Source organism: Canis aureus, chromosome 10 (genome assembly GCF_053574225.1).
Source record: "Canis aureus isolate CA01 chromosome 10, VMU_Caureus_v.1.0, whole genome shotgun sequence".
In the NCBI taxonomy this organism is placed as follows: Eukaryota; Metazoa; Chordata; class Mammalia; order Carnivora; family Canidae; genus Canis; species Canis aureus.
The window spans coordinates 25,407,769-25,422,608 of NC_135620.1; the positions used below are offsets into that span (position 1 = coordinate 25,407,769).

Here is a 14,840-nt window from a genome sequence, read left to right on the forward strand (position 1 = left end):
TTTATAAGTAGGAGGACTGGGATTTGCACTCGGGCCACCTGCCCCCAGAGCCTGGCCTCCACATCTCTGCTCTACCAATGCCATTACTCAGGCAAGGCCGGCTCTCTTCCCCGGGGGACTCTGGTGTGGGGACCCCACCTTTGCTTGAAAGGTGAGCCACCAGACAAAATTGCCAAGGGCTACTTCCTTCCTTTCCTTCCCAGAAATTTCCTATTGTTTCTTACCCTGCCCTTTTTGTCAAAGCCACCCCAAATTTCTAAAGGAGTCCAGCTCAGACGACAATCCATGGAGGCTGCTGTGTTGCTCAGACCTCAGCCCCGTGAACCCAGCCTTCCCAGCCGGTGATCCAAGCAGCCATCCAGACTGACTCACTGAGTGGGGTCTTTGCCAAATGACACCTCTCTCTGCGTGACCCCTGGCTGAGCAGAAAGTCAGCTGGTAGGATTTTTTGATGTGGAAATCATCAAAACAGTTCTTCCTATCCTGTTCTCTGGCTTTTCTCCCCAGAGGCTCCAGGAAAAAAAGGAGATGATAATCAACTCCATGCTGAGGCAAAGAACTCACAGATCAAGTGGAGCTAAATCCCAGGGACCCGAACCCAGAATTTAAAAGGACCAGGAGAGACATTCTCCTCTCTCAGAAAGTTGTTTTTGGGGAAGTTCATCTATTCCAGACTGAGGTACATGCTTGACAGTGCTCACCGGCGAGCCAACCAGAGGCTAGATAGAACCCGCTCAGTGATGGGATCCAGCTGGAAACCTCTGCCCCAGCTGGCCATGACGGTGGCTCTCTGGAATCCCCACTCCACGGGCCTCCCTTCAGGGCTCCTTCTCTGCCTGCCCCTCAGCCTGTCAGACAGATCCTCCCCAGGCTTGGAACCTGCTTCCTCCTCTCCCCTCCCCCCCATTTTTTCTCCTTCTCTTGCCCCACTACCTGCTACTGTGGTGACTCAAGTCTGCGTCTCCAGTCCTCACGCCTGCCCTGGACCTCTCCACCTGGAAAGGCAGGGGGCTCAGCAGGCGTGATGTGAACACACCCAGAGTCATGCCATACTCCCCACTGGCACCCCGACGTGCACCATCCTGCATCCAGTCATCCCAGCTACAAGCCTCCGTTGCTTCTCACTGGCCCCCTCACTCCCTCACCCCCTATTGCCCATGGGGTGTCCAAGTCTAGTCAATGCTACCCTGAAATCTCCCTGACACCTGTCCTCTCCTCTCTACTCTTCCCTCCCCTCAAGTCAGGCCCCAGTAGCTTTGACTCCCTTAGTACTCGGCCCCATCCCCTCAGCTGCTCTGCTCCACGCCTCTCCCTTCACCCCCCACTCTGATTACCCCACTCTCTCTTTCTTCTTCCTTTCCATCAGCCTTCTAACACGTCCAAGCCTCTCATGATTTTGTCTTCCCCTGGCCCCCACCCCGACTCTCCCCTTCGCTTCCCAGACAAGATTCTTGAAAGAATCCTTTATACTCTGTACTTGGGTCTCCACACACACACACACACACACCACCACCACCACCACCACCCCTGCCCCCAGGCTCTCCGTCAAACCACCACAGGCTGCCTTCGGCCATCCTGCTGCCCACAGCCAAATCCCCAGGGGCTCTCTGCCACACAGCAGGCCTGGTGGATCTGTCATGTGTGCAGCATTGCTGCTAGCAGCCTCTCCTTGAGGGCACCCTCCCCACTGCCAGCTCCGCTCCCCATCTCCTTCTGCTCCCCCATCAGCTGTGTCACTTGCTTTGCGGCTGCTCTGTGTCTGTCAGGGCCCATCCCTCACCTCCTGCTCTGTCTGTCCTCCCCAAGAGTTCGTGCACTCCCATAGTGTCAGCTTCATGTATGCCCAGGTGACTCCCACATGTGAATCTCCACCCCATCCCTCCTGGAGAGCCACATCCTATATCTGGCTGCTTGTGGGACACTCCACCTGGATGAATCACAAGCACACCAAACTCTACTTACCCTCTCTGGCAAACCTGCAACCCCGTCCGTGTCCCTTATTGTAAAAATGGTGTCACCACCCACCAAGATGCCCATGCCAAGAGCCCCTAAGTCATTGTGCCTCCTCCTTCTCCCCTCCTTGGGTACAGCATCCAAGTTCTGCTGCTACTTCCTACACACTCCTCAAATTGGCTCACTTTTCTCAATGCCCACTTCCACCCCACATATGGCCCTCCTCCTAGTCACCTGACCTTCGGGGGTCCTGCCTTGCTGGGCTGTATCTGAGCATCTCTTAGCCTGTTCCTGACACTGATGCCGTCACTTGTCTGCTTTTCCATCACCAACAGGACTCTGCGACACCTCTTCCAGCCTCCTCTATCCTTGACTCCACCTCCCCATTCTTCATCTAGATGTCATTCACTAGGCCCTCACCGGCTCCCCATGGCTACCAGATGGTGATTAATAGGAGCTTGGGTGAATAGCAAGGGCCCTCCCACGTGACTATTTGCTGAGGTGCTCCGAGCTCCTCCAGGGCAGGACTCTTGCCCCTGCCGTCTCTTTGCAGCACCAGGCACAGAGTGCTGCAGAGAGGTTCAGGCAGAGAACGAGTGTGCACCAGGTGAGGGACCCCGCCTCCTGCCGGGTTCCCAGGGGAGCTTAGCGTCCAACAAAGCCGGTCGCACTTATTTCTGGCTTCTGTCGATGATCAATCGATGGATCCACCCTAAGGTTTACTCCCGAGTTAGCCGGCCGGGTGAGTTTCCGACACGCGGAGGCCAGCGCGGAGGGAGGGCGGCGGGCGTCCGCAGGGCCCGCGCCCCGCGCCCCCGGAGCTTTGCAGCGAGGATGAGGAGGGTGTGTGGGCTGCGGGAGCGGAGGCCTGGGGGAGCGAGGCGTGCGGAGCCCCCGCCGCCAGCCCCCCCACCCCGCGGGAGGGCCGGGGCCGAGGAGGGGGAGAGCGCGGCAGGGAGCGGCGCGCGGGTGCGGCGCAGCCCAGGGGGGCCGGGCGGGGCGGGGCGGGGCGGGGCGGGGCGGGGCGGGGCGGGGGGCGCGGGCCGCCGGGCTTCCCCGCCCCTCGCGGCCGCCGCCTACTTAACCGGGCCCGCGGCGGCGGCGCTCTCACTCGCCCAGGTCCCGGCCGGCCGCTCCATGGCGCTGCTCGTGCGGCTGCTGCCCGTCGCCCTGGCGCTGGCCCTGGGCCCCGCCGCCACCCTGGGGGGCCCCGCCAGGTCGCCGTACCAGCTGGTGCTGCAGCACAGCCGGCTCCGGGGCCGCCAGCACGGGTAAGCGGCCGCCGCGCGGGGGTGGCGCGGGCCGGGCGGGCCCCGGGACGGAGCGCGGAGGCGAAGGCGGCGGCGCGGGGGCGCGGGGGCGCGGGGGCGCGGGGGCGCGGGGGCAAGCCCGGCGGGGGCTTCGCGGAGGACCCGCGCGACAGCCCAGCGGCCACTCTGCCCGCCCGGCCAAGAGCGCTGGGCGACCGGGGCTCTCGGCGTCAAGTCCCAGGAGGAGGGAAGGGGCTTGCGCTCTGCCCCAATAACGGTGCGGAGGTGGAGGTGGAGGTGGAGGTGGAGGTGGAGGTGGCGGGGGGAGAGGAAGCCCACCCCACAGGGCACAGACTCCGGCGGGGCCGGGTCCACACAGCCTGGCAGCCTCCAGGGGCCAGGCCCGGTCACCTGGCGGGGCCCCACGCCCACTACCTGGCCCCGGGCGGTGCTCCCAGGCACCGTTGGCCGTGTGGCCGCTCCTCCCCTGCCAGGTGAAGAGCAGAAGTCCCTGGGCCCCGCACACATCGTGCAGACTGGGAAACTGAGTCCGGAGAGGACACATCGCTTTCCTACAGCCCTGCAGGATGCGCCGGAGCCCCGATTGGAACCTGCCTTAAAACGAAAGCTGGGGTTATAAATGTGGGATATTATCGTTGCAGACGCTGACAGTGTGTTGGCTTCAGGAGGCAAACCCAGGCAGACGTGGGCCCAGACCCGGGCGGGCAGGGATGGGTGATATCTCTGCATCCCTAACTGAGCCATCCTGCTCCACACTTAACCAGGCTTGGCCATAGCTTCCAGCCTACCTGGTTGCACCAACTCTTTTTCACAACTAGGTAAAACTCTTATGTGGATAAAGTCACGTGGTGGCCCACATGCCACTGGGCCTTAGCAGGAGTTCAGATGCTATTGGATCTGGCATTCGAACCCAGTAGGGCCCAGACTGCCACATGACTGGCAGAGGTATACTCAGGTTAAAACCCACTTTGGGGGTGACTAGAGTTGACTTCAGAGGCCTTGCAAAGTCTTGGCTCTGTGCCCTGAGGAGGACTCCAGGGGTAGGTGCAGGCTGGCCCTCACAGGGAGCTGTCATCCTTGTTCCCTCTGCCTGTGGCCTTGTATATGGGTTCACTTGGCCTGTCTGCTGCCCAGGGCTGCAGGGAGGGGGATTTCTGCAGAGAGGAATCAAGTGGGGTGAGCCACAGCCTTGGTGTCCTCCTGGAAAGACTAGAGCACCAGGGCATGCCCAGGGGTCTTTAGGAAAGGGGAGAATCATCTTGGATTTAGGCTGTGTGTGCAGAAGGCTGAGGGGCCAGCTCAGAAAGTTGAGAGGCAGATGAGGCCTAAAAGTCAAAATGTGTGCCATTGGCATTCTCACTGTCTGTGCCCAGCTCAGCTCTGTCCTCCTGCCTTTCTTGCCAAAGAAGCATATTCAGCTTGGGTGCCGCAATCTGCTTGGGAGGTTTCTGTTCCCTCCATATCTTAGCCACTAAGTCAGGAGACGATCCGGATAGCACGCCCTGCAGCACTGTCACGCAGAATGGTGTCTCTGTGCACACTAGAGTGAAGTTTCCCCGAAGGTGTTGACAGGGTTCCACCAAGAATCGTCTCTACGGAAAACCTCCTTCCCTTCGGAGCTCAGAAGAGACACCGACCACCTGGAAAATACTACCTTTTTTTTTGCAAAGCAAGTGTTCTTCATTATGCATTTCAGATATTAGATTAACTTCCTCTGCACCCCTCCTCCCCCGGCCTCTGCAGGCTGATCCTGTTGTTTCACTTCTTGGGGTGCAGTTGGAAAGGCCTGTAGAGATCTGCGATGGGCAGGATGGTCTGAGAGGCCACCCATGCACCATCCGCATGCCTGGTAAAGTGCGGGTGTGCAGGCAGATGACCTGTGACAAAATGGTTGCAGGTACAGTTGCCTTTACTGTGATCTAACTGTCCCTGAAAGTGCCACAAGAGTGCCTGGCCTTGTACATGGGTGTGGCGCCCTGGGGAAAATGCATGACATTGTTCAAGACCCAGTCTTTCCATCAGAGAGAGGAGTGGTGAAAAAGGAAGGAAAAAAAAGTCTCTGCTTTTTTAAGGCCACGCAGTAGGCTCCAAGACCTGAAGGAGAACTAGCAAGCCTGCCTTGCTCCTGCACAGCACTCTCTGGCCCCAGCCCCGGTTTGCTTAAATCTTCACCACGACACAGGAGATCTGTTGTTCGAGCTCCCATTTCACAGACGGAGAAACTACAGCTTGGTGGGGTGGAGTGACTGAGTTCCAGCACAGGGAGCTCTTGGGAGGGTAGAGACTGTGATGTGGTCTCCTGACTCCCCGCTGCATCCATGTTGCTCTAGAGAGAGGTTAAAAAATACTGACAGAGGAATAAAAGTGCATTTGCACTTCAGATTGTCGACATTTAGAACTGGACTGGATTTCCTGAAGCACTTGATTTTCAAATCCAAGTTGGACAGTGGAGCTGTTGTGCCAGAGGCAGGAGGCCCAGAAATGGCTAGGTCATTTCGATTAAACTTCAGCCTGGATTTCCTGTGGATGCAGCCCACCCCTCCCACCCTGCGGGGAGAGCGAGCCCCCCCCCCCCCCCCCCCGCCTGCGCCCCTGTCTCAAAGGGCTGGGGCAGTGGAAACTCACTCCACGGAGGAATGTTGGAGCCACATCCACAAGAGACTTACTGAAGATTCGCCAACCGCCTACGGAAAGTTGCAGGGAATTCATCGACAGTAATTGTTTCCTGCTCGACCACATAGAAGGAAGGAGATTGTACAGCAATAAACAGTACCTAGGGCTGCAGTGTGGCCAGTGGGGACTCTCTGAGGGTTATTTGGGGACAGCCGTAACCTGTGAATCCCAGGCAGCAGACAGAGGAACAAAGTGGCTTTGGTTAGAATCCTCTGGAGGCTGTGGGCACCTGGTCAGACCCAGCTAGGACTAAGGGGACATGGGCTTACCTCTCTGCTGGCCTGGGGTTTGCACCTTTAACCTCCCTTGCCTTCTGCTTTTTCCATTGACTCACTGACCTATAGTGCGCCTCCCTGATTCACTCACCTTTGCCTCCTGAGCCACAAACTGGACAAGAGGTGCCATCCACGTGGTAGAGGAGAGAGGGCAGGGAAGCAAAGGGTCCGCACACCCTCCTCCCCAATAACCCAACTCTGAGTATTTGAGAACTGCCTACGTTCCTGCAGCCAGCACGACGGGGATGGTCGGTGCAGCTCTTGCCAAAGAACCTGTGTCTTCCCGGCAGCAAGTGATGATTACAGAGTACATTTTTAAAGTAACAGAGGGAGTGGTATGTAAAAGTGACATCTGAATTTCTTAGGACAAGGAGGTTCTGTGGAAGCCTCAGGCTCTTTGCCTTGCTGTCCCCTGGCTTGTGCTTGGGCAGATGAACTTCCCGCCTCAGGTCAGGAGGACCCCCTCCCAAATGTCACAACACAGCCACAGCTAGCTCCTCTCCCCACGGGCTCCTGATGAAGATCCTCCCACCACATGGCCTGAGCATGGTCTGGATCATGACTTGGGACGTTGATTAAAAAAAAAAAGACAAAACTGCATGGCTCCGGGATGGACGCTTCTCAGCAGAACCCTGAGCACTGCAGTCAGCTTCTCCAGACTTCCTGAGGAACTCCTCTGAGTGGGTGGTCCTGGGAGCAGCATTTTCAGCAAGGTCATTCCAAACTCTTTCTTCACCCTGACCCTGTGCTAGGACCCATCTGGAATGTAAAAGAGAACAAGGCAGGGAACCTCGTCCTTTGATGGATAATTGGAAAAAATAGAGATGCGTACTCTGAACAGTGTTGGATTCTGTTTGGTACCAAGCATCAAATAAGGGCCATATTGCAAGTGAGAGGTGCACAGAAGTGTGTCACCTGGGCACTGGAGGAGGCCTTCCTGGGGACAGCAGAATCAGGCTGGAGCCTAAGTAGTCAAAGAATGAGAGTCCAGCGGGAGAGTGCTTCCTAATGAGGTCCTGACTATGGTCACCATGGTTGTGTTCAGAGCCAAGCCCCTGGCCTAGGAACGCAGAGCATGTCTATGTGGAGCCGCTGGGGGTGCTGGGTCCAGGCCTTGGCCTCCCCTCTGGACAGTGGGGCTGGCTATGTGCTCCAGGGTGCTGGGTCAGAGCCTTTGGACATTTTGGTTCCGTGGGGCTTGGAGGTACTGAGAAAGGCTGGGAGCTTCTCTCAAAGCTGCCTTGCTTCACAGCCATATGACTTAGACTAGTTTTACAACCTGTAATATGTGATCTTAAAATTTTAAGATGCTTTTATCTGTGCGTACCAAGTATCTGTGTCAAAGAAGGATAATTAGGTGAAATTATGTCAGTGTGTGAGATACACTTGGCCAGAATTAAATTTGGTAGGAGACTTGCAGGGGCACTGGAAATTGATTGAGACAGTATCTACCCCTGAGCCACCCAGCAAAACCAACACTGAGATGACTGTCCCTTCTCCATATCTGGAACATTCTAATAATCTGGGAGGGCCCACGTGGTGGGAAGAACATGGTAGTGGGGCAGACATGCTGCTCATTTTGCCAACACCACCGCTTTCATTTCAGCCCCAACGTGTGTGCCGTGCAGAAGCTCATTGGTACCAACAAGAAGTACTTCACCAACTGCAAGCAGTGGTACCAGAGGAAAATCTGTGGCAAATCCACGTGAGTATCCATAACCACTCAAGACTACCAGCCACCAAAGTGGCCGCCCTGCATGTCTGGCGGCAGCGGGGCCCCTGGGCCTGGGCCGGCCTTCTGAAAGGTTAGCCTGCGTCAGGAGTCATGAAGATGCGTGTGCAAACGTGTCGGGGAACTGTTGCTGGGGAGTGGCCTTTTTAGCAAGCTGGCCGATTTGGGTTCGTATGTTTAAGGCTCCTGAAAGGACCTGGATGTATTTTTCATGGCTGATGGGGGATTATAAGAAGCATGAAATATGGAGTGTGCCTTGGGGTGGGGGTGGGGTGTGGATGCTTCTCCATGCTCACCAAGTGGTACAAAGCCGGTGGAGATGCTCCCGGCCTGGATCTCTAGGCAAGAAGGCCCATGGATGAACTTACACACCACTCCTGCTCTGCTGCCATGAGGTAAACATCCCCCAAAAGACTGGGTACCTAGGAATATGTGTGTTATGAGGCAGCAAAGCATAGGCTCAAGACTCCCCCATTCCAAGGCTGGCTCTGCCACTTACCTGGGCAGGTTGCTGCACAGCCGTAGCCCTCAATTGCCTCATCTGTTGGATGGGAGTAACTAAGGACTCCCTTACGGGTCATCACGAGGACGTACAGTGATGGAGATGCGAAGCTGAATAGGGTGCCTTGCACTAATAAGTGCTGTTATTGTGGATCTAAGCCCTGCAGGCAGAAGTGAGAGTGCCAGTGGCGTAGGGACCATTGTGCTTATGAAAGGGCCTGTGGGTGCCTCTGGCAGCACCCGGGGAAGTGGCATTTGCCCCAGCTGCCTTGCTGCCTGTGGAAACAGGGTGGCATGTGTGTTCTAACAGAATTCCCCAGCAACCCAATCTGTTTTAGCACTACGAGTCAACAGCAGCTCTCAAGGCTGGCTCTGTGCTGCAGATGGGAAGAAGTGCTAATGAGAAGCCTCCTGAGCCACTTGTGAGGGCCTGACCTTCCTCTTGTCTGCAGAATAGGAAGATTAAGAGCCTCTAAGCTACTGTGTTGAACTCCTTCCCATGCTAGGGATTTTTAAATGTATTGCTAGGGACATTGCTTTTGAGTAGATCTGTCTTCCCACTTCATAGCCTGTTGGAGGAAGAAAAAGTGCTCGTTCCTTAAAATGGACCTAGAAAATAAATATCCCCACTTGCAATTATGATTGTCTTAGGCAATTATGGATCCTGGTATGAATCAAGAGAAATTGGGGGGACGCCTGGGTGACTCAGTGGTTGAGTGTCTGCCTTTGGCTCTGTCCTGGGACCAAGTCCTGCATCAGGCTCCTTGCTGAGAGCCTGCTTCTCTCTCTGCCTGTGTCTCTGCCTCTCTCTGTGTGTCTCTCATGAATAAACAAATAAAATCTTTAAAAAGAGAGAGGGAGAGAAATTGGGGTCATGGCAGAACTGGGGAGAGACCAGCAGCTCCCTGGGAGCTTGCGTAGGGCAGACCCATGACTGCTGGCTCCTGCTTGACCATACCCAGCCTCAAAGGTGAGGAGTGAGTGAGCTAATAGGACACAACTTCTGCATTCAGTGAATCAACACCCAGCAGTAGTTCTTGCTGCTGTGGACAAAAAGAGATTATGTGAATTCCATACCATACATTCTTCCTTGGTGTCCCCAGTTAAACAAATCAAAAAAAGTCTATAGTACTGTTTGATTTTTTTCCCCCATGTATGTGTATTATCTACTCAGTTAAACAGTTAATTCCTTAATTAAGCATAGAACAAGGCTGCATATAACTGCTTCTCAGAAGATGACTGAAGAAGACCGGTACCAAGCAAACAGCTCTTCTCCATCCCAGAGCCTTTGGGTCTCAGGAGTTCCACATTTTTGTTAGTCTCAATTTCCCTAAAAAGTAAGACCGGCTTGTGATGTCAAGCTGGCAGTGGGGCGGCATTTGGGTGGCCTTATGTGGGGGCATTGGCCTGACCGGTTGACAGTAGCTTGGTAACGTTGCCTGGCTGTGCCCCAGCTGACACTGCTGTCAATGGTGAGTCATCTTGGCTCGCTGGTTCTTGGTACCTACACCCTTCTCCATCTGTGTGCCAGGACAGGGCACAGCCACGCAGCTGTGTGTTGGCAAGTGTTCTCAATGACCCATTCTTCCCTCTGGGCAGGCATAGCTCTGAGAGAGTGGTGATGTTGTGGTACAGCAGCCGCAGTGGGCTGTGAGTGGGAAAGGGGTGTAGCGTGGGGTCACACAGCTCTCAGAGCCTAGTTGCAGATGCTGACAAGGGCTTATAAAGCCAGAAGGGGATGGTGTGCACATTCAACTCCTCCATGTGGCCATTGCTTTGGGCCACATCAAAAAGAGGAAATGAGGATAGGAAAATACAGGCTGATATAAAACTGCACAATCCAGGACAAGAGGGTCCCTTCCTGGAACACCATGTGCAATGTCAGGAAGGTGGAGCTGACTTGGAAGAGGTCCAGAGGGCGCAGGGAGGGAAAGGGGAACTCATCCTCATTGTCAGGGAACTGAGATGGATTGGCCTTGCACCTCACTTATGGACGGGGACAGAAACCCATGAGAGAGCTGCCATCGGTTCCCCAGGGGTTTGGTGCCATAGATGGTCAGGAAGGGAGGAGGGGAAGGGCTGTGTTGGCTGGAGATGACATCAGCCTTGTGAAAATGGATCCCCAGGTACATTTATTTGGGTCTAGACCAGACTGGGAAATGGGGAGCATAGCTGTGGTTGGAGCAAACAGGACTGTCTCCACGTGGGGCCAGCTTGGGCAGTGAGAATTTTCTCAGCAAGACTCTAGGGAAGAGGCTGGAGCAGAGGTGTGTGTTAGGGTGCAGGGAGGCAAAGTATCACAGGGCAAGAGGCAGCACAGGTCACCTAGGAGAAGAAGCATTGAAATTTGAAAGGACACAAATGGCACCAAGCCCAGGGCTACAGGGTGAAGACTCTGCAGTGTCCAGTCACACAGAGACCCAGAGCCTGGAGCCATTTGTCTGCTTCTGTGAGGCCCTGGACTCCTGCTCCATGGAAGGAGGGAGGGGACCAGCCACACTCTGTACTCTGGCCGGAGGACACTACATTGTCTTCAGACAGTGGCTTTTCTGCAGTTTCAAGGAGAAAAGAACCTGAGTCTTTGGTGCCACTTGTCAAGCCTCCCATCTGGATTTTATTACAGGACGTGGTTACCAGTGGGCCCCTATTTAGCGATGTGAGTGGATTTTATTACTTGCAAATTCACATTAGCTTTTATTCCAGATCCTGAAGAGCACCAGAGTGCTACAATAGTTAATCAAACAAAGAGGGCTGGGGGTGAGAGGGAGACAGCATCCTACTCTGTGACTCCAGGCCCCAGTCTGATCAGTCACCATAAAAACTTTATGTGCAGCAGCTTGAGCGACGGTGCAGGAAATTGTGGTCAGGAAGCCCTGCTGCCTCCCAACAGGCCTCCTTTGTGTGAGCCCCACGAGGTGGAGGCCTACTTAGCAGCCAAGTCAGATCGGGGTTGAGATCATGGGGATGCAATAGTCCTAGCCCGAGCTCAGACGTCCTGCATGTGTGGCACAGGCGCCACCAGCGGGGGAGCCAGCAGGTAGGGCCGGTAGCTGTGCATTCCCCAAGCCTTGAAGTTGTTTCGTGAGCAACAGTACATTCCTGAGCTCAGCAGCCCTTCTGGAAAGCCGAGATGAGGTGGCAGGGCACACCCGTTTTCCTAGGAGCAAGCCTTGCTCTGTTCAAGGGCTGAGATATTAATTCTGCTTCTGCACTGCGTTTAGGCTTGAAGATCCAGCCTTTACCGAAGGCAGCTGGGGTAGAGCTGGGCCTTTCCATCAGCTGGCACGGCTCTTTCCAGCAGGTTTTGTGCTGGCAGGACCCCCAGGGACGTCCGCTATGAAGCCAAAGAAGAACCCTCCTTTTCCTCCTTTCCTGTGTCCCACAACCTTGGTCCCTGAGGACAGAGAGAAACCAGCCGGGGATGCCAGGCTGTCCCCAGGCCCATAGCAGCACTTCCTTCCCTGTTTACATTCCTGTGCAGCCACGTGGGACCCCACGGATAAAGTCCTTCCAAACAACCGAGATTTGACATGTATCTTGCACCAGGGGTTCACCCAACACCTTTGTTGTACAGGATTTCCTGAAGGTTCTGTCCCACTCTGTAAATTCCAGGGAGGCGGCTTAGCTGACAGGGGATCGTGTTCTGGTGAGTATTTCCGTGACTCCTTGTGCCGTCTGGGGTAATGCCCCGTGGTGGGCAGAATAACGACCCCCTACAGGTGTCCACATCCTAATCCCTGAACCTGTAACTGAAGGAAAAAGAGCCTCTGCTGATACAATTAGGTTAAGGATCTTGGGAGGCGAAGATTATCCTGGGTTAACTGGTGAGCTCCGTGTGGTAATAAGGGTCCTTATGAGAGGGAGGCAGGAAGGCCAGAGCCAGAGGAGAGGAGGTTGGAGTGATGTGACCACAGCCTCCAGAAGCTGGAAAAGACAAGGAATACCTTCTCCCCCAGAGCCGCTAAAAGGAATACAGTCTTTGATTTTAGTCTCTTAAGGCCGCGCTCTGGGTCTGACATCCAGAATTGTAAGATGATAAATTTGTGTTGTTCTAACCACTGGATGTGGGATTATTTGTTACTGTAGCAATGGGAAACCCATGCAGGCCCCATCTGTTGCTTTCTGTAGGTGGTTTATGGGGGAATCGTGTTGTCACGCTGTGATTTGATTGGTGAGCTCATGCAGGACGTTGCTTTCAGTAAAGTTACTAACCAAACTTCAATTCTCATTATACCTGGAGTTTTTCCAAAAAAGGCTCAACAACTGAGCACTTAGTATATATCAACCTCGGTGGCTCAGCGGTTGAGTGTCCACCTTTGGCTCAGGGCGTGATCCTGGAGTCCTGAGATCGAGTCCCACATTGGGCTCCCTGCATGGAGCCTGCTTCTCCCTCTGCCTGTGTCTCTGCCTCTCTCTGTGTCTCTCATGAATAAATAAGTAAAATCTTAAAAAACAAACAAAAAACCAACCCAGCAGCTGTTAGTCGCATGGGGAGATGCATAAGTGACCAGCCCTATAAGGCCTGAGTGAATCGCCCCACGTAGCTGTCTACAGCCCTAAATTCCCTGCCTGAGGGTCCCAGAGACAAGGTCTCCAGAGGAGCAGCAGAGGCCCTTCTGGCCCAGAGTCCCCAGCCTCCTCCCGGCTGCTCACCCCCATCTGGTGATCATTCTGTTCCCCGGCTGCAAGGGGACCCCCTGCTCAGATAAAGGGCATGGGAGCTGAGGAGACGTAGCCAGTGTCCAGGGGCCCCCAGAATGCCCTGGCACACTGCATACAAACGGATTGTCATCAAGTTCTTAAAGGCTCTGTCCTCCTCATGGCCAAGCCTGGCCCTGCTCAGCGGTGGGCCCTTTGGCGGAGGACATGAGGTTAACACGAGACCTTTTTCATCAAAAAGCTCAAGATTTTGATTTTCTAGTGGAGACTGAGGAAAGCTCGGCTGAGCTTCCGAGGTCGGGAGAACAGAAAAGGGGCCCCTGGGGGCCGGCAGTCCATGGGGATGGCTTCATGGCTAGACGACAGCAGGCTGCGCTTGCTCCGTGGTTCTGCTTGGAAATCATGACACGCTGAGTGGTTTACCTTCTGTCGCGGGAACCTGGCGCTCGGACTGCATCCCTTGCTCCACCTACTTCCAGCGTCTGGTTAGTCCTTAGACATTTACAGCCATGACAGCCGGCCAGGACCGCGGCGCGCGCTTGGAGGCAGCGATGGTTTTAACCCATTATATCAACTTCTTGGAAAATTGTTTTGGGGAAAGATATACCAGTGCTTCTGTCGGCATCTGATCATGAGTAACACTCTGGAGGGGACTGGCACAGAGCCTCCCAGCCACCTCTAGCCTTAAGGCCTTAGATTGACGCTCTTTGCCTTCTTTAAATGTCCTTGTAAGGGGCACCTGGGTGGCTCAGGGGTTGAGCATCTGCCTTCGGCTCAAGTCATGACCCCGGGGGCCTGGAATTGAGTCCCACATCGGGCTCCCCACAGGGCACCTGCTTCTCCCTCTGCCTGTATCTCTACCTCTCTCTCTCTCTCTGTCTCTCATGGATGAATAAATAATTGTGAATAAATACATAATCTAAATGCCTTTCTAAATTGGGCATTTAGATTTTTTTCTTCACCTTCTTCTTCACCTTCACCTTCTTCCTCAAATGGTTCTTCTGACCAGGGAGACTGGATCAAGAATATTAGTGTCTCACTGTCCTAGAGATACTCTTTTTCTGACTGAGGTTTTTACTTATTGGACTGTGTTAGGTCAAGGAGAAGCCAGGAGCCTCTCATCAGAGAGGTTTTCCCTGATGAGATTAGCTTCAGAAACCAGTAGATTGGTCCTCTCTACACAGGGAGGCCAAGGCACTGGGGAGATACAAATGGAGGCTCCTGTGGTTTCCATCTTTCCTACGTTCATCCTAGAGAGAAGGTACCAGATGCTCGACCCTGTAATGGCACCCAGCTCAACCCCCCACAGCATCTATTCTTTTCAGGGCGAAAGCCCAAGGAGAATGGCATGCTGGGCTGAGAACAGGCGCTGCTAGTCTGGAAAGGTTTGGTCAACACTGTCTCAATGGGCTATCTTCTCAATCTGTAATTTCCAGCTGCTCTCTGCTTCTCTGGGGCCACACAGGGCAGCTGTGAGAATAGCTGGTATTATAGGGACAGTCGGGAGTAGGGAAACTGCTAGCAGAGGAAGCATCTCAGCCCAGAAAGCTGCCAGGCTGGAGATGAGAGGCATGACTCACACCTGCATGCTTAGAGACGGCCAAGGATGTCAGACTGTTGCAGCAGGAAGGCAGAAGAGGGAAAGGCCAGCAGGGCAGGAGGATGAAAAGAAAGCTTCCTGGCAGAGCCTTGTTCATGTAACCAGGAAAAAGCCTTCAGCTGGTGGATCGACCTCTGGCAATGGCAGTGGGCCACCCATGTCCAGCCACCATGGGC

General features: G+C 54.7%; 1 protein-coding gene across 1 annotated transcript in view; it reads left to right on the top strand.

Moving 5' to 3' along the window:
• The first annotated feature begins 3,068 nt into the window (after positions 1–3,068).
• Positions 3,069–14,840, top strand: part of TGFBI (transforming growth factor beta induced) — a 32,652-nt gene continuing 20,880 nt past the window's right edge. Inside the window, exons 1-2 of the mRNA XM_077911767.1 lie at positions 3,069–3,224; positions 7,779–7,877. Coding sequence (XP_077767893.1) covers positions 3,091–3,224; positions 7,779–7,877 — 233 coding nt within the window. The 5' untranslated portion in view covers positions 3,069–3,090. The remainder of the gene's footprint in view (positions 3,225–7,778; positions 7,878–14,840) is intronic.